The 23,133-nt window shown below is 43.7% G+C and overlaps 2 protein-coding genes across 3 annotated transcripts in view; one reads left to right on the top strand and one right to left on the bottom strand.

Annotated features, from left to right (window-relative positions):
* cmss1 (cms1 ribosomal small subunit homolog) overlaps positions 1–2,477 on the bottom strand; it is a 74,625-nt gene extending 72,148 nt beyond the window's left edge. Inside the window, exons 1-2 of one of the 2 annotated variants that reach the window (XM_061226125.1) lie at positions 2,459–2,477; positions 2,300–2,350 (exon numbers count right to left, since the gene is read on the bottom strand). In XM_061226125.1, coding sequence (XP_061082109.1) covers positions 2,300–2,348 — 49 coding nt within the window. In that variant the 5' untranslated portion in view covers positions 2,349–2,350; positions 2,459–2,477. Of the gene's footprint in view, positions 1–2,299; positions 2,433–2,458 lie in introns of those variants that run through there. The other variant, XM_061226123.1, reaches the window with a different exon arrangement.
* Positions 2,478–2,719: 242 nt separating this feature from the next.
* On the top strand, positions 2,720–8,748 carry LOC133116852 (uncharacterized). The gene is made up of 6 exons (XM_061226847.1): positions 2,720–3,204; positions 4,553–4,654; positions 5,222–5,352; positions 6,144–6,305; positions 7,320–7,546; positions 8,565–8,748. Exons 1-6 carry the CDS (start codon positions 3,138–3,140, stop codon positions 8,746–8,748), a joined length of 873 nt encoding a protein of 290 aa, XP_061082831.1. The 5' UTR covers positions 2,720–3,137.
* The last annotated feature ends 14,385 nt before the right edge of the window (positions 8,749–23,133 follow it).

Genomic DNA, 23,133 nt, shown 5'->3' with positions numbered 1-23,133 from the left:
ACCCATACTACACACACAACCCATACTACACACACTACCCATACTACCCATACTACACACACTACCCATACTACACACACTACCCATACTACCCATACTACACACACTACACACACTACCCATACTACCCATACTACCCATACTACACACACTACCCATACTACCCATACTACACACACTACCCATACTACCCATACTACACACACTACCCATACTACACACACTACCCATACTACCCATACTACACACACTACCCATACTACACACACTGCCCATACTACCCATACTACACACACTACCCATACTACCCATACTACACACACTACCCATACTACACACACTACCCATACTACGTTTCAATGGAAATCAGCCTGAAATTTAGTAGGAGTACTATGCTTATATGCGGTCTCGGCCAACATGTACACAGGGCATATGACAACCTACTGTTTGGCAAGAATACAGCACCCTCTACTGGACCTTTGGACATTTTGCACAAAGAAAGCCAAGGGTATCTGTAAAATGTGAGAGTTCCATTTAGAACAGAGGACAGGATTCAATTAATGATCGCCATTTCTGTGACATGACAAGTCAGGGGTCCTCACTCCTGGTCCTGGAGAGCCACAGGGTGTGCTGGGGTACCCTAACCCTAACCCAGGGGTCCTCACTCCTGGTCCTGGAGAGCCGCAGGGCGTGCAGGCTTTTGTTTTTGTTGTTACTCAGCACTTAATTTATCAATTAAAGCAGTCGGTTGCACAGTTAACTTACCTCGCCTGGTTTCTTGGTTGCCTATATTACGCCTAAAACAAAAGCCAGCACACCCTGTGGCTCTCCGGGACGAGGACTGAGGACCACCACGCGCGGTCTTGTGCACTTGCTCACTCACAGACTCAACTTTCATGAATATGCAGTGACTCGTGTCTGTGACTCTGAGAGAGTCAGGAAGGCCTGCCGTGCACTCTGACTCATCCTGCGAGTGTCTGGCAGGGTCACTCCAGAAGCACAGCACCTCCGAGCCGCAATGTTAAACTCGAGCTCTGCTCTTTTCCACGACACACCGTTGGGATTTTCAGCCCTACGTTTCCTGCCTTTGCTGGAAAGATGCAAAAAAAATGATCCAGTCTTAGTGGGAAATTCACTGTTTGGGGAATTAACTGCTGTGAGAGGACGGTCTTCAGCCACTTACTGAACTCAGCTTGTTTCATAATACGAAGACACATTTGTATCTTTTTTCACAGAACCTTCTCTAATAATTTGAACACCCAAAACCCACTGGGACCCCAAACCCAAAGCGTGTTACTCCTCCTTGAGCTTAAAGCATTGAGATCTATAAGACCTGGACACAGCTTCCACTTACCGGTTCCATAGATTCCTATGGGATCTGCTCAAGGGAGCATGAAGCCAGTTCATGGAAGCTTTCATGTTTGACTATGGGGCTAATTTGACTCTACTGACACGAAGTTGCAGAAATTCTGCTACACCATGATCTTTGCAACAAACTTTTAAAACGAACTTTATTCAACATTTTCTTGAAGGTGCCAGTCAACAACAAAAAGTGTACGGTTTAGATTTCCGATGTAACATCTCCACCTACTGGTAATAATTATACTGACATGATCAGAACTGGTGCAATTAGAAGACGCCTGCATGCCACACTCAAAAAGCGCAACGAATGAACATGTGTTGTATGCTATCTGTACTACTTAAAGCATTTTATATTACGTCACATGTACTTTACAACTTGCAAGCCTACTTGTTAGCTAGCTCAATCTGAAGACGACCGGTTTATAGTTTGCTAGCGGCGAGCCATAGCTTGCTAGCTAACAACCAAGTCAAATAAGTAAACAAAAATCCGGACACCTATGCATTTGTTAACATGTACGAGAACGGGATCAGGAAGTGGGTCATGTAAACGCAAAAAAGAATCGATTCACTATGGGACTACAAGTACCGACATCCACTTCGATAAAGGCTTCAAGACACAATCCCACGTGCGGTTCACGCAGTAACCTGTACCCAGACGGGACGGATCTTGGTGGAAACATCTAACTAACGGTTATAAATTATAAGATAAATAGTTAGACAATTTGACATTGAGTCTAACCGATGTTCAAAATAAGAAATATGGTACTGCTACACAGAACATTTAACAGCGGTCACTTGATTAGTCTGTATGAAAAACAAATGCTTATTTTCAATGAAGATAAGAGGACAGGCAAATGTTCTGGGAAGATCGGGAGTGACAAATCTGTCAGACTTCACACCGCTGTCATTGTCATAACAGAAAATTCCATAGTTTTACCTGAATCGTTGCTTTGTTTCCACCACTCGTCTCCTAAATCGTCCCCCATCTCTGCACACAAAATAAACCAGTTACTACCAATGTGAAACGTGCGAACTCCTAAACATTTTTACATTTCAGAACTACAGATTCGTCGCTCGGAAAATAAAACTATCTTACACTTATAGTACGTCTGCGTAAGTATACAGATTGTTAAGATATCTGATCACAATGAAATAATTTTCAAACAATTATTTGTGATAAGTAGAATGCACATATAACAAAATCAATTTATGTTGGAAGGTTGTGTTAATTTTGCGTTGTGTTGAAATGGTTGTCGCTGAAACAACAGCCATTTTACAGCTCCGACGTCATCAATGTTAATTTGCATATATAGGAAGGCTTGGGATTTAAGCGGTTCAGCGGGCCAATCATGTTGCAACAAACTCAAGGCCACGCCCGCGCGGCACTTTTCCGCTGCTCATAGCTATCTGTTATATTATCTTTCCTCGCAGTGAGTGCAGCTGGTAGTGTCTTTTCATCCTTTTCTCTGGCTAAAACTAACATCAGAATTCTGTTTCTAAACGACAATTTAAAGTGCGTATCATAGGTTAAGATAAATAGTTTGGTTGCTAGTTTGCTAACAGTAAAGCCAGGCATCTTGCAGGCAAATTGTATTAAGTTAGTTAGCTAGAATAACAAGGTGAAGCACTGACTAGCCAACTTGGAAAGCAAAGGCTGTTTTAACTACAAATTTCAACAAAACGGTCAGTCCATAGTTGTCTTAAGTTTATATACCTCTGTTGTATCAACTTAACGTTAGTCAGCCAATAACAAGCAAGCTAAGTGTCAAACCAGAATGGCAACTGCTTACCAAGAAAGACGCGTTCTGGTGGAAATCCCTGCTCCACAGCCAAAAATCGCGGGTAAGTGTCCAAAAACCTATCAAACAGTATGTATTCACAACTTTCTGAAAGTAATTGATCACATTGTACCTGACATGAAAAGCGCCATAGTTTCCCTCCATCTAGAACTAGATGGGGGAGGGGTGTTTTATTGTAGTTAAAGCGCGCAAGGCGAACTCGTAATTTAGGCTGCTCTTGAATAAGTGGAAACTCGCTATCTGTTAAAATATTTTTTTTAAATTAAAGTACAGGTTATTTCTGAATGACATTGGTGAATTGTTTCGTACTTTCATGATGTTCGGATAATTGTCTGAATTATGACCGGCACTTGGCGGGGATGCGCCTAATGAGCACTGTTTTCCCACCAAATTGTTGGGCTGCAGACGCCTAGTTGCTTCCGGTACAAAATAACAAAAAATTGAAAGCACATATCCTCATACTTCACAGTTTATGCAGACGTTTATTCATTTTTAACTTAATTTGAAACGTTTTGACAGCACTGCAACATGCTGAGGTCAGCCTGTAAACACTGTAAACTACAGTAGGTTCGCTAGCGTTAGCAGATTTTGTGCCGCCAGATCAACAGTCACCCCGCATTACCCTGTTCTAAAGTGCGGGATTACGGCTCGCGTTATGGTGGAGACATTACAAATGTCTAACTTTAGGCAAAGGTTTCTTGTCTGCTAGGTAGATTACCGTCTGTGTGGCACAAACAGACATAGATGCGTTTGGGTAGCTGCATGTTAACAGTAGCAAGGTTGTTGGCCGGGGACCACTATATTAGGTACACCAGCTCGATAATGCAACTATCTAATCCGTCAATCACGTGTCAGCAAGTCACTGCATAAAACCATGCAGACCTGGCCAAGATGATCAGTTCTTGTTCAGACCAAACATCAAATTCGGGAAGAAATTAAAGATAAAATAATCTGAGAGAGTGCTTTGAGTATCTCAGAAACTGCTGATCTTCTGAGATTCTCACGCACAGCTATCTAAAGTTTACAGGGAATGGTGTATAAAAAAATAAAAAATAAATAAAAAAACATCCAGTGAACAGCAGTTCTGTAGACAAAAATGGCTTATTAATGAGAGAGGCCAAGGAGAACGGCCTGACTGCTTCAAGCTGACAGGAAGTATAATAACCACACGTTACAGCAGTGATATGCAGAAGAGCATCTCGCACAACACAGCACACCTTGGAGTGGATGGGCTACAGTAGCAGCAGCACCAATAAGTCAATAAAAAAGTAATAAAATACCTTATAAACTGGCCACTGAGTCTATTTCCACATACATGTTTATACGTAATGTGGATATTTTGAGTGTTGATATTGAATAAACGTATGTCATGCCGGCTGCTTGTTTTATAGGTCACTTGCGGCGACCGTACTTGGATGTGCTGAACTCGCTTGTGCGATCATCGCCCGACGCTTCCAGAGCTCAGTCCTCCCAAACGCAACGCGACCGGCCAAGTAAGTGTTTAATAAAGGTGTCCGCAGAGCTGCCTGCATTCCGTGTGTAGCCAACTGTATGATGATTGAAAGGGCGGCCTGTAGCGTAGTGGTTAAGGCACATGACCGGGACCTGGTGGTTCGATCCCCGGTGTAGCCACAATAAGATCCGTACAGCTGTTGGGCCCTTGAGCAAGGCCCTTAACCCTGCATTGCTCCAGGGGAGGATTGTCTCCTGCTTCGTCAAATCAACTGTTCGTCGCTCTGGATGAGAACGTCTGCCAAATGCCAATAATGTAATGTAATGAAACGGAAAATATTTTTTGCCGGAAGGAAATTGATGTGTCCATTGAATTATGTTTAGTCTGCTCGTACTATATTGTCGGCCAAGTCTTACACGTGTCTTGAGATGCAGCGTGTTCCCAGCCACCCACTCCTGCATCAGACCCACTAATCTTCATGTGGAAGTGGAGGTTTTAACCGTGAAACCGTGCAGGGCCAAATTGGGCTCATTTCTCCTTGGAGGCGGTGGGGCGTTTAACAGTGTCCCGTGTCTAAATGATGAATGTGTGCGCTTCTGCGTTACAGGAGCTGGCTGCCTCAGGGGGCAGCGGGTCGCCAGGTGCGAGGACCGGGGTGAGGACCTGCAGGGTCGCCAGATCTCCCTCTCGCAGCGAGACCTGGTTCAGCTGATCCGCTCCCTTTTCCTGCTGAAGCAGGTGAGACGCCTGCACCTCGGCCCAGAGAAACCTGCCTGACCAAGAAAACATAACACGCGAAACCACAGTAAAACATGCTTGACCAAGAAAACATAACGCACGAGAAACCACAGTAAAACACGCCTGACCAAGAAAACATAACACACGAGAAACCACAGTAAAACACGCTTGACCAAAGTAACATACGAGAAACCACAGTAAAACATGCTTGCCCAAAGTAACATACGAGAAACCGCAGTAAAACATGCTTGACCAAACATGAGAAACCGCAGACAAACATACTGATGTTTGCGATTTGCAAATAATCCTTTAATGCTGGTCTGATGGACCATTGAATAGTTGATGCAGCTCTTGTTAAAATTGCATTACAGTCGTTTGGCTGACACTTTTTTATCCAAAGCGATTAAACTGAACAGGGGCCAATCCCCCCTGGAGCAATGTGGGGTTAAGGGCCAAACCGCTCCACTGGCTACACTGGGACTCAAACCACCAGCTATCTGGGTCGTAGTCAAGCAGCCTGTAGCATAGTGGTTAAGGTACACAAGGTCAGTGGTTCGATCCCTGATGTAGCCACAATAACATCTGCACAGCCGTTGGGTCCTTGAGCAAGGCCCTTAACCCCACAGTGCTCCAGGGGAGGATTGTCTCCTGCTTAGTCTAATAAACTGTACGTTGCTCTGGATAAGAGCGTCTGCCAAATGCCATTAAGGTAATGTAATGTAAAGCTGCCAGTTGTCTGCCTGCTGAACAGGCTTGTGTTGCAGGGATGATGTAACATTGTTCCTCCGCAGGAGAAGACGCGCGCTCCCCTGTGCTCGGAGCTGAAGCTCCTGCAGGTGGATCTGCAGCTGCACAAGGCCCGGGTGTACCGGTCCATCCCCTACTCCCGGCTGGGCTCCAACCGGGACGCACACTGCTACCGCAAGGCCTACCCTCACCTCCTGGCCTTCAAGGTGCGTTTCAGGGCCACCTGTGAGCATCCTAGGACTCGCCACTGTACCTTCCTCTCGGGTCCAGAACGGACTTGTCCCTGGGTTTGATTTGCCCCCAAATAGCATATGAGGTGAACAACTCCCAAGTAGGAGAAAAACCCTCTAACAGTGACGAGAAAAAACTCTCTGATGGAAAGAAATGTTGAGAGGAACCCGGCTATAGGGGCATGCCCATTCCCCGCTGGCCTACAGGTTGAGATGGTGACAGTTCAGGTATTGAGCTAGCAGGTAATCCAGAAGGTCCACATGGATGGTGGTGAAGTTTGCGCTTCAGAGGGGAGGGAGATGGGTTTCAGGGCCTCTTTGCCAACCTCCCGCCTCTTGGCAGCGAAACGGGTTTCTGGGTAATAGGCTTGCAGTCGGGAAACTTTTTCAGGCGTAAACCCCGGTCTGCGTCTTTTATGTTGAAGATATTAACAAGAAACGCAGGCTGCACAGACTTTGCATTTTTTAGGTTTTTATTTTTACGACATGAAAGCCTAATTACGGTCCACAGGTGTCAGCAGTCTCCGCAGTTCTATCTACGCAATTAAATCTTTTATCTTCCATATTAAACGCTGTTGCACATCAGCAGTTCATCAACAGTTAATCAAAACATTTTCGCAGCCAGACAAGTAAGAAATAATTGAACATATTAAAATGGAGGTTATCAACTGAATGTGTACAATGTGGTTTCCTAGCAGCGCTTGGTGCTTAAACGCCAAGAATTGAGTAGAAATCCCTTCTTTATTTATTGTATTTTGTTCAAATTTGAATGAATGTCGTACATACAAATGTAACGTATTTTGTATACATTCACATTTACATTTTAGCCATTTAGCAGATGCTTTTAATCCAAAGCATAGGTTCTTCAAGTTAAAAGCCATAATAAATGGCAAAACACACATTAACAGCTGTTCTAACCAACTGCATGCAAAACTTGGGCTAGCATCCGGGTCAGTGTATCACCGTGACCTTTGCCCCTTTGTCCCGCAGAGCGCGTGTCAGGAGGGAGGCAGGCTGCTGCTGCAGAGCCAGCAGTGGGAGGCGGCGCTGGAGCACGCCCTGGTGGCCTGGAGGTATACCAGCGAGCTGCCGCAGTGGGACACCGCCGGTCACAACGCGGTGAAGGAGCAGTGCTACGCCCTGCTGGCCTCACACTGCTCCACCGCCCTCCAGCGCGCCCCTCCCGGAGCGGCCAGGGCCGGGGAGCTCCTGAGGAGGTAGGGTCCCAGCCTGGCGTCGCGCGCGGTGGTCTATGTGCGTTTATTATGGTTTATGTGCGTTTATTATGGTCTATGTGCGTTTATTATGGTTTATGTGCGTTTATTATGGTTTATGTGCGTTTATTATGGTCTATGTGCGTTTATTATGGTCTATGTGCGTTTATTATGGTTTATGTGCGTTTATTATGGTTTATGTGCGTTTATTATGTGCGCTTCCTGATCGCCTGTAGCGTACTGGTTAAGGTGCATGACTGGGACCCGCAAGGTCGGTGGTTTGATCCCTGCTGTAGCACAGCCTTTGGGCCCTTAACCCTGCTTTGCTCCAGGGGAGGATTGTCTCCTGCTTAGTCTAATCAACTGTACATCACTCGGGATAAGAGCGTCTGCCAAATGCCATGAATGAGAGCGTGTGGGGCAGCCTGTAACCACGTGGTTAAGGCACGTGACTGGGACGCGGGAGGTCGGTGGTTCAAGCCCCCGCTGGAGCCAAGATATAAGTGTGTTGAGCCCTTGAGCAGGGCTCTTTACCCCGCATTGTTCCAGAGGGGAGTGACCCCTGCTTAGTCTAATCAACTGGAAGTTGTTCGTTATTTAGTCAGCTCAAGATTCTTTAGCGCTTTGGGTAAAAAAACCATGTCTGCTCAATATAAAGTATTGTACTGAAGTTAGTGTAGTAATGTAATGACAAGTGTAGGCTGGGTTACAGAAGCGTGCCTCTGATCAGACGCAGGAGTTCGCAAGGAGACGGTGCTCGCCCATATAGCACTATTGCCCCCACAGCTAGTTGAAATGGCGTTGTGCAAACCTTACGTTTTCTACACGGTGCAGTCATGTGTGGTGACGTTGGAAACCTGATGTCATGGGGGGTTAGTTGTGTCACTGATGAGCTCTACTTAAAAGGTTAACCTGCTTCGATGGGCATACAGGGACAGCTGAAGCGAGCTGTTGACATTACCGCTGTTTGGGAGAGCGAGCGCTGAGGTTTGACCCCCCCCCCCCCTCTGTTCCTCTCCAGGCTGAAGGCCGCGCAGGCTCACAGTCCGCTCCTCTCCCCGTGCGTCCGAGAGCTGGAGAGGCTTCTGGAAGATTCCGCAGCACGACAGGGCCGTCCTGAGCTCAGAGACGACCCCATCTGGGCCGGAAACCCAAAGACTGAAGTCCGGACCAGGCCCGTGCCAGGGCAAAGGCATCTCCTGTGACGTGCCCCTTGACATCTTCAAACGTTAAAACACAGAACTGTGGATATGGCCATGATCACCAACCCCTTCCCCAGCTTTCCATGAGCCTTACAGCTGGTCTGCTAACATGGGCGAGATTCTTAAAGCTGCAGACTTGTGTGACCGAGGGGTTTAAAGTGCCCTAAAGGCGTCGCTCGTCGGAGTGACCACTCGTTTACAAGGGCACCTCTGTTCGCGTTCTATAAGCGGCTTGGTGCCGGTGTCCGTTGCTGAGATTCCTGGAGCCGTTTAGGTGTCCTAGCATAAGCGTCTGTGTCTGTGCTACTTCTGCGTCTGCAGTTCTCCACTCCAGGTCCTGCGGGCTGCAGTGTCTGCACCAGCCGTGCTCTACACCACCCGATTTCACTCACGAGCTTACTCCCTGAACCAAGTAGGGCGGCCTGTAGCGTAGCGGTTAAGGTAAAGGACTGGGACCTGCAAGGTCGGTGGTTCTAATCCCGGTGTAGCCACAGTAAGATCCGCACAGCCGTTGGGCCCTCGAGCAAGGCCCTTAACCCTGCATTGCTCCAGGGGAGGATTGTCTCCTGCTTAGTCTCGTGAACTGTACGTCGCTTTGGATAAGAGCGTCTGCCAAATGCCATTAATGTGAAGTAGGAAAATTAACGGGTGAAATCAGGAGTTGTAGTCTGGAGCAGACACTGGCCAGCAGGACTTGGAGCTGAATGAATGAATTTAAAAAACGAATGAAAAGACAACACTCGTTCGGAGGACTAAAATGCAAACCATTCACATTTATGGTGATTTTTTAAAAATCTATTTGTTTGGATAAATGTACTATTTATGTTGAATTGGTTGAATGGGAATGTGAATTGGGTGAAGGTGAAGCTCTTGTTGCTTGTAATGACAGTTTGGGTTGTGTTGTAAGCAGTTCATTTCTGGGCTTTACAGGACTGAGGATTTCCTGCATCAAACTTATTTTCACACCTGCCGTGTGTTCTCCTTAAGTGTAAATATGTGAGTCAAAATCTGTTTGTCACTGCTTTGTTTTTGTTTTTTGCAGTATTGCACATGTTCTGTTTCTACCCTGGATACTTGAAGGAAAAAAAAAAATATGTTTTTCATTTTTTAAAAATAAATATTTAAACATAATCCTTCTCCTGTCCATGATTTAAGCCTGGTGTGTGGCTCCTGCGGGCAACAGGCTCACCTGGGACGTGAACATGTGGGTTATGAGCCCAGCTCCCCAACCACCAGACTGCAGTCCGTTGGCACTACTGACTGGGGGAATATTAAATAATAAAAAATAGCTAAAACAAGATTCTCACAAAATTATTTATTTAGAATAATCAAATGAGTGTCAAATGCGGGAAAAATCGCAAGAAACGACATTTACCATGTCCGACTGGGTAACGTGGTTGGTTCTATATGTCCAATAATTTGTGATAGCTGTTTCAGCTTTATTCAGCTCTGAAGATCCCTTGCATCAGAGCTGGTCCCACTACAGACAAAGACACCGCCAGGTTAACGGAGACTACAAAAGACACGACAGCGCTGCAGCTTGTTCAGGCTAAAAGCCGCTCTCATCTCCGATCTGCCCTTTCTGCCAACACCGGCACGCGGAACAATACCTGCGGTCCCGCATCACTTCCCCGTTCGCGCTCCTCTTTCATCGACGCCGCGGTTCTGAAAAATCACCATTCCCACAGCGTAAGGGAGGGGACAGGGTCAACTGCAGCTTCCCCCTTCTTCTTTCTGATTTAAATTCACATCGGAAGGGGGATATTAGAATATCCGCGGAAACGGAGCGGGTGAATTCTCATAAAGGTGGGCCCGTGCTGGGGCTGCATCACCTACGACGGGTGATCTGCGCCAAACGGATTAGACGCTGCTTAGTTTTACACGCGGCCGTTTCCCTCGTTTGTTCTGGTTAATCGAGGTAATCAGACCACATTCCCCCCAGTCTGGCCCTGCGCAAGTCACCACTGAAAGAGGCAAAAGGGCAGGTATTTTGGGAATGTTTCCTTCGTTGCTCTCTTGCCTACTCAAATGACGGTTATGGGGTCTAACTGGCCTATCTCGTTCAAACACACCCTCTGTAATTAGGGGAAGTTTTGCGAAAGCCGTGCACAACGCAACACGCGACATATTTCTGTGCGAAATGTTTTGAATGTCGTGACCTTTGATGATAGCACAGCGGGAGCTAGAAGACGAACCACGGACTAATGTTCTATATGATAAGAATTTGTGAGGCGAATATTTTGGCGTTTTTCGCGTGTTAGGCCTACGATTCAAGTGCAGGTTAATTGATGAATGAACGGAACCAAGGTTATAAATGACTTAATACTGCAGAGGGATACAGTTATTCACTCGGCTCATGAGCGGCATTTTACTCACTTTTTTGTGGACACTGGAACATCTTGTTTTTAACTAAAACCACCAAACGGCCTGACTTCCCTGTAGGCCTATAGCTAAGCCGATAAATTGATCTCTTTTTGTTTCGTTCTCCTTGTGTTAAAATACAGACTTTACATTTTGTTATTTAAAAGTGAACTGCAACAGAATAATGGAGAAAAGTGTAATCAAACAAGGGCACACGGCTTTGGGACTGCGTTGGCTGGGGTAAGTGCATCTTATTGCCTGGTTGGTTTGTGGACACACAGCCTACAGACACACGCGCTTGATTTTTCGATTTTGGTAGGTGACCAGTACAAGATACCGTTTTGGTGTCTACGGAGGCTCACATTTCTGATTGCAATAGCTTAGATGTCAAATTACCCCTCGACCAATATTAATAAAAATATTAATAATAAGAAGCAGATTCTCAGCCCCACCTACTGGAGGAGAGCACACACGCACCTGGGTTGCGTTAACTAATCAAATTGTTTTGTTTTGTTTTATCTTTGGTTCAACCCTTGAAAGGAAGTTACAGCTGGTCGGCTGAAAAGTGCTTTTACTTTCTGTTGCCTTTTTTAGTTTAGGTTATTGTGTTAATTTATTATTTTTGTTGAGCAGGGGAAGGGCAAATACTTTTTATTTATTTTGAGAACAGGGGTAACATCACTTCAGGGGTAACAGTGGGTTAGAGCAGTGCTTTTCAAATGAGGTCCTGCAGATTTGCTGTATCCACTTGCTACAGCTAATAACAATCACTTAAGGCTGTTGAAAGGCATGTTCTGACATGATTTTGTACTTTTGCTTGTTTTTACGCAACGTCATGAGTTGCTTGGTTATCGACTCTTTGATAACCAGATGGCCACTTTCAGTAAGGCCCCCAAGATTCCACCTGTCAGTCATTGTAATCAATTAAAACCAGTAATTTCCCATACAGAAAAATAGAGGATCCATTATCTCTGGAAAGTGATATGGAGCATTTATGCTTCATAGTGTGCATTGCTATTTTGGGCATACTATGGCCTTACAGACAGTAAGTCATACTTCTATAGACACAACATGTCAAAATAAGAGCAGTTAGCGATGACTCTTATTATTTAATACCCCTGGATAAAGTTTACTGTAACAACCCCTGGCTCGCAGCATGGTAACAGGGACTCCAGGGTGATTTCGTATGACACTATGTGTGATTTCATTTGTTATATCATTAAGGAAGAAAGTTATTCTTGGGAAGAATTAATCCGACAAAGGCAATAGCTAGCCTACTCAAATGTATTCTACTCCGTAGTATATCTGTTGCTGCCAGACGTTGGGCACAATGGTAATTGTGTACCGGTGTTAAATTAAGCACCACACAGCAAATCAAGACGACGATGTGACACAAAGTTGATGTCAGACCTTTTCAAAAGGATAAACCTAATTACATCAGACGGCTCTGCACGCGGGGACACGCACTTCCCCAGAGCGTCATTTGCGCTGTTTGCATTACGGCGGATTTGCAGTTTCATCGTTATCGCGGCGCTGGACATTCTCATTAGTTTGCTCAGAAAAGGAGAGAAACGTGTTTGGAATAGTCTGTTCTCTTGCCGGCTGCAGCGCGAACAAATGGCAATTCTGGAGAGAATAATTGCTTGGTTTTTTTACGAGGAAATAATACACTTTCTGTAAGACTGGAGTTAATTGAAGTTTTACACTGAAAGGATAAAGATGACTGATAACTTTGGTAACGTCAGAGGGGTCAAGGAATGCCATAACCCAGCCCTGCTTGGGCCATACAATAAGAGACAAGTTTCTGATGATTAAATGCTGTACTGCAGAAAGATTTGCCATTCATATTTTGTAATTAATGTTTAAAGTATCAACCACAGCAGTATTTAAATGAACCCATATTTACCAAATACATAGCCTATTGTAAATACTAAAGGGGTTTTAGTTTTTCACTTTTGTTAACAACTACTATTAAACATGTTTTTGGGCTCAACAAAAGTCTACAGTTATAGCTGCTCTGGTACTGTTTAATATTAAGCAACTTTACGGTATCCACAATCAACAATTTATTAAACATTCAAAGTTTGTGAAAGTCAAAAGTATGAAATATGACACCTTTTGGAGATCTACAGTACTGTGCAAAAGTCAGAGGCACGTGCAAGAAAAAAGTCCCGTAAACCAAAGATGCTTTGAAAAATAATGAAATTAAAAGTTTCTAAACATCAAAAAATGTTTACTGTCGAATAGTAAACAGTTAAACGAAATCAAATCAATATTTGAAGTAACCTCCGTTCACCTTTAAAACTGCGTAAATGATCTTACACTGTCCTGCAGTTTTATAAGAAATTACCAGACAGCCTCAACCAAGCTTTTATCAGAAAAGTGGTTTATTACTGTACTGGCTACTACTTTATTCATGAAAATGCAATATATATATAATATGAAAAAAACTTCTTCTTTTTTTAAAATCTCAAATTTGCTCTTTTCTACTGACACACTAACGCAGAAAACAAAGAAAAGGCGGAACAATCTAAGACCTGCATTTCCTAGGCCTTGTGTGCCGCCTGCCTTTCACACTGTTAATCACGGATTCCTGCATATTCTCCCTTGTTCCGTGGAGGCCAAACATGAATACCTTTCTTTGAATGTGAAAAATAATTCCAACAGAAACAATAGTTTTGAGTCTGTCATGTACCTTAACCGCTGTGTGACAGGCTGCCCCCCTGTTGAGTCCTCCATCAGGCCAGAATCTAACCGAGTGTGGGACAGGGGACACTGCGTTGTAGGAAGTGGTGTTTTTCAGCTGTGAAGCTGTACCTGACTCATTCAGGGTCCCATGGCAGCTATCAGGACCTGGAGAGGACTTCCTGGTGTCTCGTCTAAGTTCACAACCGACTCATGTACAAGTTCAGTTAGCAGGGTGGTACCCGCCCCTCTCCACCTCAGCCAATGAGTGGTGAGGTTCTGGTCAGAAATGGCTCTGAAGCTCCACCCTGGACAGGGCTCTGCATCGGTATTGGCTGAGGTGAATTTGCACCCTTTTGAAGTCCTCTACTCCCAGTAATGGTCCACTAGTGATGCAAACCAGGACTTGGTATTACTTGGCTATAGGGCACAGTCTGCATATGTGGAGAGCAAGTTTGCCAACCAACACACTCGAGCACCCAGAGTCCTTTATTTTTAGAAATAGTCAACCGAGTTCTGATTTTCCCCCCAAAAAAACCTGGGATAACAGTCGAACGAATTTTCCAATAAGCAGTAAGAAAAGTTTCTGCTCTGTCATCCTGAATATATGAGCTTGGTTTCGGGACGAGCTGAAATTGCGTATGAAGCCCGTGTTTGTTTGATTTATGAACAAACAGAAGTCACTGTGCATCACGCTCAAACTTTGAAGCCATCAGTCAGTGACTGACACGTGTAACAGCCCGCATGGAAAGCACTCAAAGGCACTAATGAGGAGACTGTGCGCCAAACTTTAAAAAGGGAAAGTAGTTCTGCGAAAGACAAACACAGCAGAAATATTTATGAAGGCTAGAGCTGAGAAACAAGCAGTTCACACTCTTTGGAAAATCGAAAGCTCTTTTTTTTTTTCTTCCCCTCCCCGGTATCTTTGGCCACATCTACATGCACGGACTCATCAGTCATCGCTGCTTCAGTGGGCGTGTGCACTGCCAAGGAAACCGTGTCTCCTGCTCTCTTTCTGTTGATGTTCAACCAGATTATTTCAAACCGTTTGTTTACTGTGCCCGCTCCCCCCCCCCCCACACAGACACCTGGGATCTCACAATGGATGATGAATAATTCCAGGTATAATTGATTTCTCAGGTGGATTCATCCGCTAATACGCTCATCAGTAATTGAGAAAATCTAACAGCCCTTGCGTTGTCTGCCTGGATTCTGGATCGACTGTACTGAACCAACAAACAGAAAGCTGTTCTAAATTTAGTGCCGGGCGTTTTGAGGCACGTTTAATCCTGTCAAGTGTTCTGTGTCCACACACCCGGAAGGCAGGCGGGAGGACACCCCGCATGGATAGGAGAGGACGCCTCAGTTATGGGCTGGAGACTGGAGAGTGGCACATCTATGGAGCCTGCCTGCAATGTCACAGTGCCCTTGAGCCGACAGTCAGAAGTAAATATGGAAGTGATAATTATAAGATAGAGGAGCGTAAAGGAGTGGGAGGGGAGAGGTTTCCCTGATCTCAGGGGCCTGTCTATCACACTGGAATCAGTGGTATGTTATGGTGTGTGGGTGGTATGGTAAGTTGTGATATGTTGTGTGGTGTGATATGGTAAGTCGTGATATTTTGTGTGGATGGTGTGGGAAGTCGTGATGTGTGGTGTGGTGTGGTAAGTTGTGATGTGTTGTGTGGGTGGTGTGGTAAGTTGTGATGTGTTGTGTGGTGTGGTATGGTAAGTTGTGATGTGTTGTGTGGGTGGTGTGGTAAGTTGTGATGTCTTGTGTGGTGTGGTATGGTAAGTTGTGATGTGTTGTGTGGGTGGTGTGGTAAGTTGTGATGTCTTGTGTGGTGTGGTATGGTAAGTTGTGATGTGTTGTGATGTGTGGTGTGGTGTGGTAAGTTGTGATGTGTTGTGTGGGTGGTGTGGTAAGTTGTGATGTCTTGTGTGGTGTGGTGTGGTAAGTTGTGATGTGTTGTGTGGTGTGGTATGGTAAGTTGTGATGTGTTGTGATGTGTGGTGTGGTATGGTAAGTTTTGATATGTTGTGTGGTGTGGTAAGTTGTGATATTTTGTGTGGGTGGTATGGTAAGTTGTGATGTGCTGTGGTATGGTAAGTTGTGATGTGTTGAGTTGATAGTATGGTAAGTTATGATATGTTGTGTGGATGGTATGGTAAGTTGTGATATGTTGATTGGATGGTATGGTAAGTTGTGATATGTTGATTGGATGGTATGGTAAGTTGTGATATGTTGCCCTTCGCTGCTGGTTCAATTGATATTTTGTTTTAATTTATCTATTTGAATGTATTTTTATGTTTCATAATATCCTAAATACACATACATACACTCAGTGATCACTTTATTAGGTAGACCTGTACACCAGCTTGTTAATGCAAATTTTTAATCATGTGGCTGCAACTAAATGCATAAACCCATGCAGACGTGGTCAACAGTTTTTCAGACCAAATGTCAGATTGGGAAGAAATTATATCTAAGTGACTTTGACCGTGCAATGATTGTTGCCAGACAAGGTGGGTTGAATATGTCAGAAATTGTGTATCTCACACACATTCATTCTCTAGAGAATGGTACGGAAAACAAAAAACATCCAGTGAGCAGCAATTCTGTGGGCAAAAATGCCTTGTTAATGAGAGAGGTCAGTTGAGAAGGGCCAGACTGGTCAAAGCTGACAGGAAGGTGCCCACGCATTCCAGCAGTGGTATGCAGAAGAGCATCTCTCAACACACAATGTGTCAAACCTCGAAGTTTCTAAGTAACAGAAGACTCAATAAGTCTAAAGAATGTCTAATAAATACCTAATAAAGTGCTCAGTGAGTGTAGCTCATCCGTCCCACACTCACTAGTACATTCTCATATTTTTACAGTATGGGTATACTCGCTTATCCAATTATCCAGTTATGGGAAATGCAGTCCCTTTTCAGACACTCCATCTGATTTGTTTTACTGTTACCAGATAATGTGTACGACCCAACATTCGTGTGACTGATATTCCTATTTCTTATGTCTTCAATCTTGTTATGTGTTAAGCCGTATGGGGTTCCTGTCATTTTCAATTCCTTGTTCTGTTTTTCTGTATTTTTGTAAATAGAATAAGAAAATATTCTGTTTTTCTACCCACTCCAACCATCTTATGGCAGTTTTGATTGTTGTGGATTTCATGGCAGTAATATCTCATTGAAGATAAATGGCATCTGTCAAGTCTTAATTTAAGTTCTTTGTCTCCTCATCTCTCATATCCTCCATCACACTGCCAAAACTAAATAAAAACATGAATTATGCTTATCACTGAAATGAACCTGCAACGGAGCAGGGCCTCTAGCCTTTTGCAGGCTGCCAATTACATTAACTCCAGAAAGATGTGGTTAAAAAAACAGCATTATTCCCTCCCAACGTTTGGCGAAAACGAGCACTCGAACGATGTTCTAAAATCAGGTTCTAAAAAAAGAAAGACGGTAACTAGTATTTTTTTTTAAACAAAAAAAAAACCAAACATGTTGGCTATCGGTGTGTCTCGCTGATTACTGGCTAGGAAGAGCTGGTGTTAATGTACCGGGTTTTTCTTGTCATTTTTTGAGGCAGATGTTGCTGATTATCTTGTTAACGATCGAGGGTGACGCTGTTATTTTTGGAAGACACTGTATCTGAGGTGCTGGATATTCGCCGTGGAAAAGAAAGGGGGAACAAATAACCTCATTACGCCTTGGAATGCATGGCGTGCTAATTACCGCAGCGCCCACAGAGACATTCCGCCCATTCACGCACTGCTGAGCTACTCTGGGATTATAATTCTTCCACAAAGCAAATAATAAAACGCATACCGGGCAAATCAATCATCGTACTTATACATAAAACATAAATAACTGAAATGAAGGCGAGGATGAGCAGGTTTTGTCCTGGAGGTTTTATTCGCTCTTGATCCAATTTTCCGGAGTGGCTTTCTCGCTGCGTTTGACTCTGTTCCCCGACTCCTCAATTATGGCAAAGAATAACCTATGTCGGGGTTGTGCGACGTAATGCAGGGTGTAGTTTTGAGACCATATTTACTCCGTATGAGAAAAGTCGCCGATTTGCTGTATGTAAAGCGCTCTTGTTTCATCAGTGTCAGATGGTCTTTATACGAAAAACACTGAAACGGCTCATTATAATTCTAGTCCAACCAAGTATGACAGTACAAGTAGCCTAGTTACTGCTTGGTTGAAATGTGTGTGGTCGATGTGCTGGTGATCTTGCGGTTAAGCTATAACTAGTAGGTTGTATAGGTCTAGCTTCTGGGATATTTTGTCTTATTCTTTTAGATGTTTTCGATTCCAAATAAACATTGACATTTGGGCGCGGTTATGAATTTTTAGGAGTGAATTCTAATCCTATAGGTTTACATATTCTGAGAACATCCATCGTCTATATCAGTGGTTCCCAGACTCGGTCCTGCGCTACAACTGTGTATGCTGGTTTTCGTTCCAACCATAATTGCAATCCCAGAATTTTGACTAGATGTTTTCTTAATTACTCATGTAATGCGATTATTTACCCTCTTAACCCAACGATATGCAGAGAAAAAGATGCATATGTCATGAAGAATTAAAGTCCCATACTCCCACTGTTATATTACAAACAATTACTTAACGACAGGTTAAAAAAAAAAAGTCCAGGTTAATCAGCAGACTCCTAATTGGTGAATGTGTGGACACATGGGCATTTAAACTAACCATAATGAATAATTCAAAGACAAAGCAAATGATAGACTTCACAGTGTTAATACGTTTCAGGAGAGAATATTGAAATAACTGAAACGCTTGTGTTCAGTAACTTAATTAGGAGCCTATTGATTCACAACAGTCTTTAATTTGATCAGTGAAAAAAATGTGTTGCCTATTTTAATGTAATTGCAGTGTAGCACAATAAACACAATGTTAACATGGGACGTTTATTCTTCACGGCATGCATAGTTATTTCTAACAATAATGTGGTTTAATGAAATGCACCAAATGAAGAAAAATTAACAGCTTGTTCAACTTCAGGTTCTTTTTTTTATTGAGGTTGGAATGAAACCAACCTACACAATGGTATCCCAGGAGTTTGTGCACCACTGATCTTTACAATGTACAACGTAAATATTTATTTGCAAATGTAAATATTGCCTATTAATCGAGGCCCGTAATTCATGAGGCACTTCAGAGTATGCTAGATGTTATCTGGGATAAGTGTTTAGATTACAACAGGGGCCGGGGATCCTATATCAGCACTCCTCTGCCTCTCATGTGCACGGCCTCGCCGCCGGTTCCCCGTTGTTACCGTTGGGTGGAGCCCGTGGCGCATCGGTGTTTTGCGGTCCTCCTCGGCGGTGGAATCGCTGGAGCAGTTGGTTTGACGTCTGTGGGAAAAGCATTTACAAAAACAACCACAGTCCGTGTACATCATATTGCGAGACGGGAACGAATTAAACATTTCTGCCCTGGTACGAGAAGCGCAACGAAGTGGGACTGTTCTCAGCTTTGTCATTGTAGTTTAGAGAGGACAAGTTCTAAGAAGTTTGCACATTCGTTGAATATAATCCACGCAACTGTTGTGAGGACATTTTACCCAAAAGATAAGGCCAAATGAAAATTGGAAATATATTTTGTTTTATTTTTGAGGCAAGAGAGCGATACCAATCGGACTAAACCCTGCCGACAAACTTGTGCCCAGTTTAGTTTAAAGAGTTCTAATAAACATAGCAATATAATTATCGTATCCAAAAAAGTACACTGCAAATAAACAAAAAGAGCACTTATTTTCTCAGACCACTTTCAGTGAAAGCGTATAACCAGCCAACGCTTTGGGTGTGGAGGACGAACGGGTTATTTCAGCTGAGCTGAAAACGTCCATCAACACAGTTTGTCCCTATTTGTGCTGGCATCCCAAAACCACTGTGATGTTGATTAAATTGTCATTCTCAATTAACGGAGTTCCCTGTGCCGAACTGATAGTAGGCATCATTAAAACGATGGACGAGTTATTGTGTTCCGTCCCCGGTTATTGGAAACACGGTTAAATGGATTACTCCATCTGCAAGACCTTGGATTCAGTAATAAGTCCCATAATTATTTGCAATCTTTAACGGGAAACCAGACTGGGGGAGGCCGGATTTGGTAAAGCAATTATTTATTTTTGCTCAACGTTTCTTTTTGGTGTTTTTCCCGATGGACGATCGTTGAGAGAAGGTGATCATTTGCGTTTGGATAGCCGCATTCTGATTTTGCCCTTGATTTGATCTAACAGAGAATCGTGGGAGTATTTTCCACTGGCGTGACATGCTCCTGGCATTTAATTTTCGTTTGTTATCCTGCACCTAGCTACATCTGAGAAAAAGTTGGTAACACGGGGGTGCGTTTTATTGGATGTCTATGCAATAAAACATATTAAACTACTGAAATGACCTTTTAAAAACATGTAAAAACTAACAAAACAAAAACCATGCGATGGTATAAGCCCTCTTCAGCTTGATGAGCTGTATGAATCATTTAATTCTCCATTCTCCATCTCTTCTGCACTGGTCTGTGTTAGAACTGTGGCACGATTATCTGTGAATTATCATATATTCATATTAACACAAAAAAATCTTCATTAAATGTTTCTACACATATACAGATCCTTTCTATACTGAAAACCTTGCATATAATGTGAACGTAAAAACGTGCTGGTTCTGCTGTGTTCCTGTATAAATCACTTGTCATGTTTCCCTTGTGCACAGATGCGTGGATGTTTAGGGTTGGTGTTCAGTCCAATATTAATGCATGTGAGTAATGTGTAGGAAAACTGCAGCAGATACTTTACAGATTGAGATATATGGGTAACAATACTGTATGCTGTATGCAACAAGCACACACACACACATACACACACACACACACACACCAATAAATATAGGTTATAGTATGAGCTACAACACTCACACACTTAGAAATATAGGGTACAGTGCAACAATATAGTCTACAATACACACACATCGAGAAATATAGATTACAGTGCTACAATATACAACACAAATACACAAATGCAGATAAAAATATTGGTCTTTCTTAACAGACATTTCTTAGATTTCCATTGGACTTAATACAACAATGTTTAATGATCTATAATGCAATTAAGATTGTTTTATGGAGCATTCATAAGCATACTGTATTTTAAAGTGTTGCCAGAATCTCTCAGTCTACATTGATAGAAATCTGGTCAATTTAATTTTCTGTTCCTGGAGGAGCTCAACCAGGGCGCAACACAAGAACAAAAAATAAACAAAGGATAAATAAGAAGGAAAAACTGAAATCCTCCATATTTAAACTCTGCTGATAACGGCTCTTTTTAATACAATGGAGAGCAATAAGGAGTAGTAGTTCAAGGAGCCGGGTTCATAACCAGTTAGTTATGGGTTCAGATCCCAGGCAGGGCACTGCCCTTCGGGCAGCTGCATTGCAGGAGTAAGCAGAGAGCAAACTTGACATTCACTAAAATGGTAAATGACTGGAATTTATATAGCGCCTTTATCCAAAGCACTGTACAATTGATGCTTCTCATTCACCCATTCATACACACACTCACACACCAATGGTGAGTGGCTGCCACGCAAGGCACCAACCAGCTCGTCGGGAGCAATTGGGGGTTAGGTGTCTTGCTCAGGGACTCTTCTACACACCCAGGGCGGGATCGAACCAGCAAAGATGACTGGTCTTACCTCCTGAGCCAATGTTGCCCCACGGACCAACCGACAAATACCAAATTCAGCCAATAAGATGAAGTCCAGCTGTGTGAGGGTGCGTCTCTGTCAGAGTCTTCACAGCTTCTCACCATTAAGTTATGATTTTGGGGAACGTTTTGGTCTGGAGCTGCAGGATTGAATAAAACCTCAAGTTGTGATTTTCTCCATTTAATCTTGAAGTGGGGGGAAAAAAGGCACATTTCCTAAGCTCGATAGACTGTTTATATTGATTGTAGCTTTAGCGCACATTTTGAAAATATCGATAAACTAAACTGGCCCACTACCGCTTAACTGCTGAAATGTTTGCCATTTGCAAATGATGAATAACCAGACCCGTGTGAGGAGAATAAACATTTGAAATGATCGCAGCTTGCAGCTTTGTGTGTGAATGGAGTAGCCGAGGAGTCTCGGGGCTCTGCGGTCGGGGGAGCGGGGGGGTACCCGGGCAGCGGGCGGGGGGGGGGATATCCACGCGGCGGGCGGGGGGGCCCTGCTGCGTCAGCGGTTCCGGGCGTCGCGTGTCGCCCGTCGGAGAAGGAGCGTGCCTCGCCGCGGCGGCCATGTTGGGCGGGGAACACAAATGCGCCGCGACCTTGTTGAAATTTTCAACTCGTAATGAACAACTTTGCGCATCTTTAATTACTTCTATATTCATGAACACCTGCTTTTTGTTGACCTGGGGAGCGGAACAGAATGAGATCGCATTTTAAGCAGTCGAAATTAAACTTTGCGTCTTTTGTTGCACGGGATGCCGGGAGAGGACTCAGCTTGGGGAGGTAAAGTCGGCTTGAAGCGGTGGAAGTCGTTGGGGGAGTGGTAAAGTTTTATAACAATGCCAAAGTCATTTGGGAGTGGCAAAGTCAATTGGGTGTGGAAAAGTCTTCCAAGAGTGGTAAAGTTTTATAAGGAGTGGTAAAGGTAGATGGGCTTTATCAAATCCAGACTATGCCAGTACTATCTAGCAGCTCTGCAAAATTGCAGTACAAATTGACCTTAGTGCACCCAGATAAGGGGGGGATTTCAGTCAGCAGATGTCTGTGACTCATCATGCATGCAGCAGTGTCCCCCCTCCCCACTCCCACAGGTCAGTTGGGCACTGGCGTGCTCCCAGCACAAGCAGCACAAGAACAGTCTTCCTGATTAACTTCAGCTTAAGAGCAGAGTGTGTCATTAGTAATGTTACATTATGAGCTTCAGAACAGAGCGTGTCTTTAGTAATGTTACATTATGAGCTTTAGACCAGAGTGTGTCATTAGTAATGTTACATTATGAGCTTCAGCTTCAGAGTAGAGTGTGTCATTAATAATGTTACATTATGAGCTTTAGAGCAGAGTGTGTCATTAGTAATGTTACATTATGAGCTTTAGAGCAGAGTGTGTCATTAGTAATGTTACATTATGAGCTTAAGAGCAGAGTGTGTCATTAGTAATGTTACATTATGAGCTTAAGAGCAGAGTGTGTCATTAGTAATGTTACATTATGAGCTTCAGCTTCAGAGTAGAGTGTGTCACTAGTAATGTTACATTATGAGCTTAAGAGTAGAGTGTGTCATTAGTAATGTTACATTATGAGCTTCAGCTTCAGAGTAGAGTGTG

The sequence above is a fragment of the Conger conger genome, chromosome 17, assembly GCF_963514075.1.
Source record: "Conger conger chromosome 17, fConCon1.1, whole genome shotgun sequence".
In the NCBI taxonomy this organism is placed as follows: domain Eukaryota; kingdom Metazoa; phylum Chordata; class Actinopteri; order Anguilliformes; family Congridae; genus Conger; species Conger conger.
Note: the sequence above shows the minus strand (reverse complement) of the source record. Positions and strands in the feature narration are given on the sequence as shown.

Excerpts from the sequence above, each read along its gene's own strand:
- LOC133116852 (XM_061226847.1), top strand. The coding sequence starts at position 3,138 with ATGGCAACTGCTTACCAAGAAAGACGCGTTCTGGTGGAAATCCCTGCT. Across the intron at positions 3,205-4,552 it reads TCCACAGCCAAAAATCGCGG|GTCACTTGCGGCGACCGTAC; the intron begins GTAAGTGTCCAA and ends CTTGTTTTATAG. Across the intron at positions 7,547-8,564 it reads GCCGGGGAGCTCCTGAGGAG|GCTGAAGGCCGCGCAGGCTC; the intron begins GTAGGGTCCCAG and ends GTTCCTCTCCAG.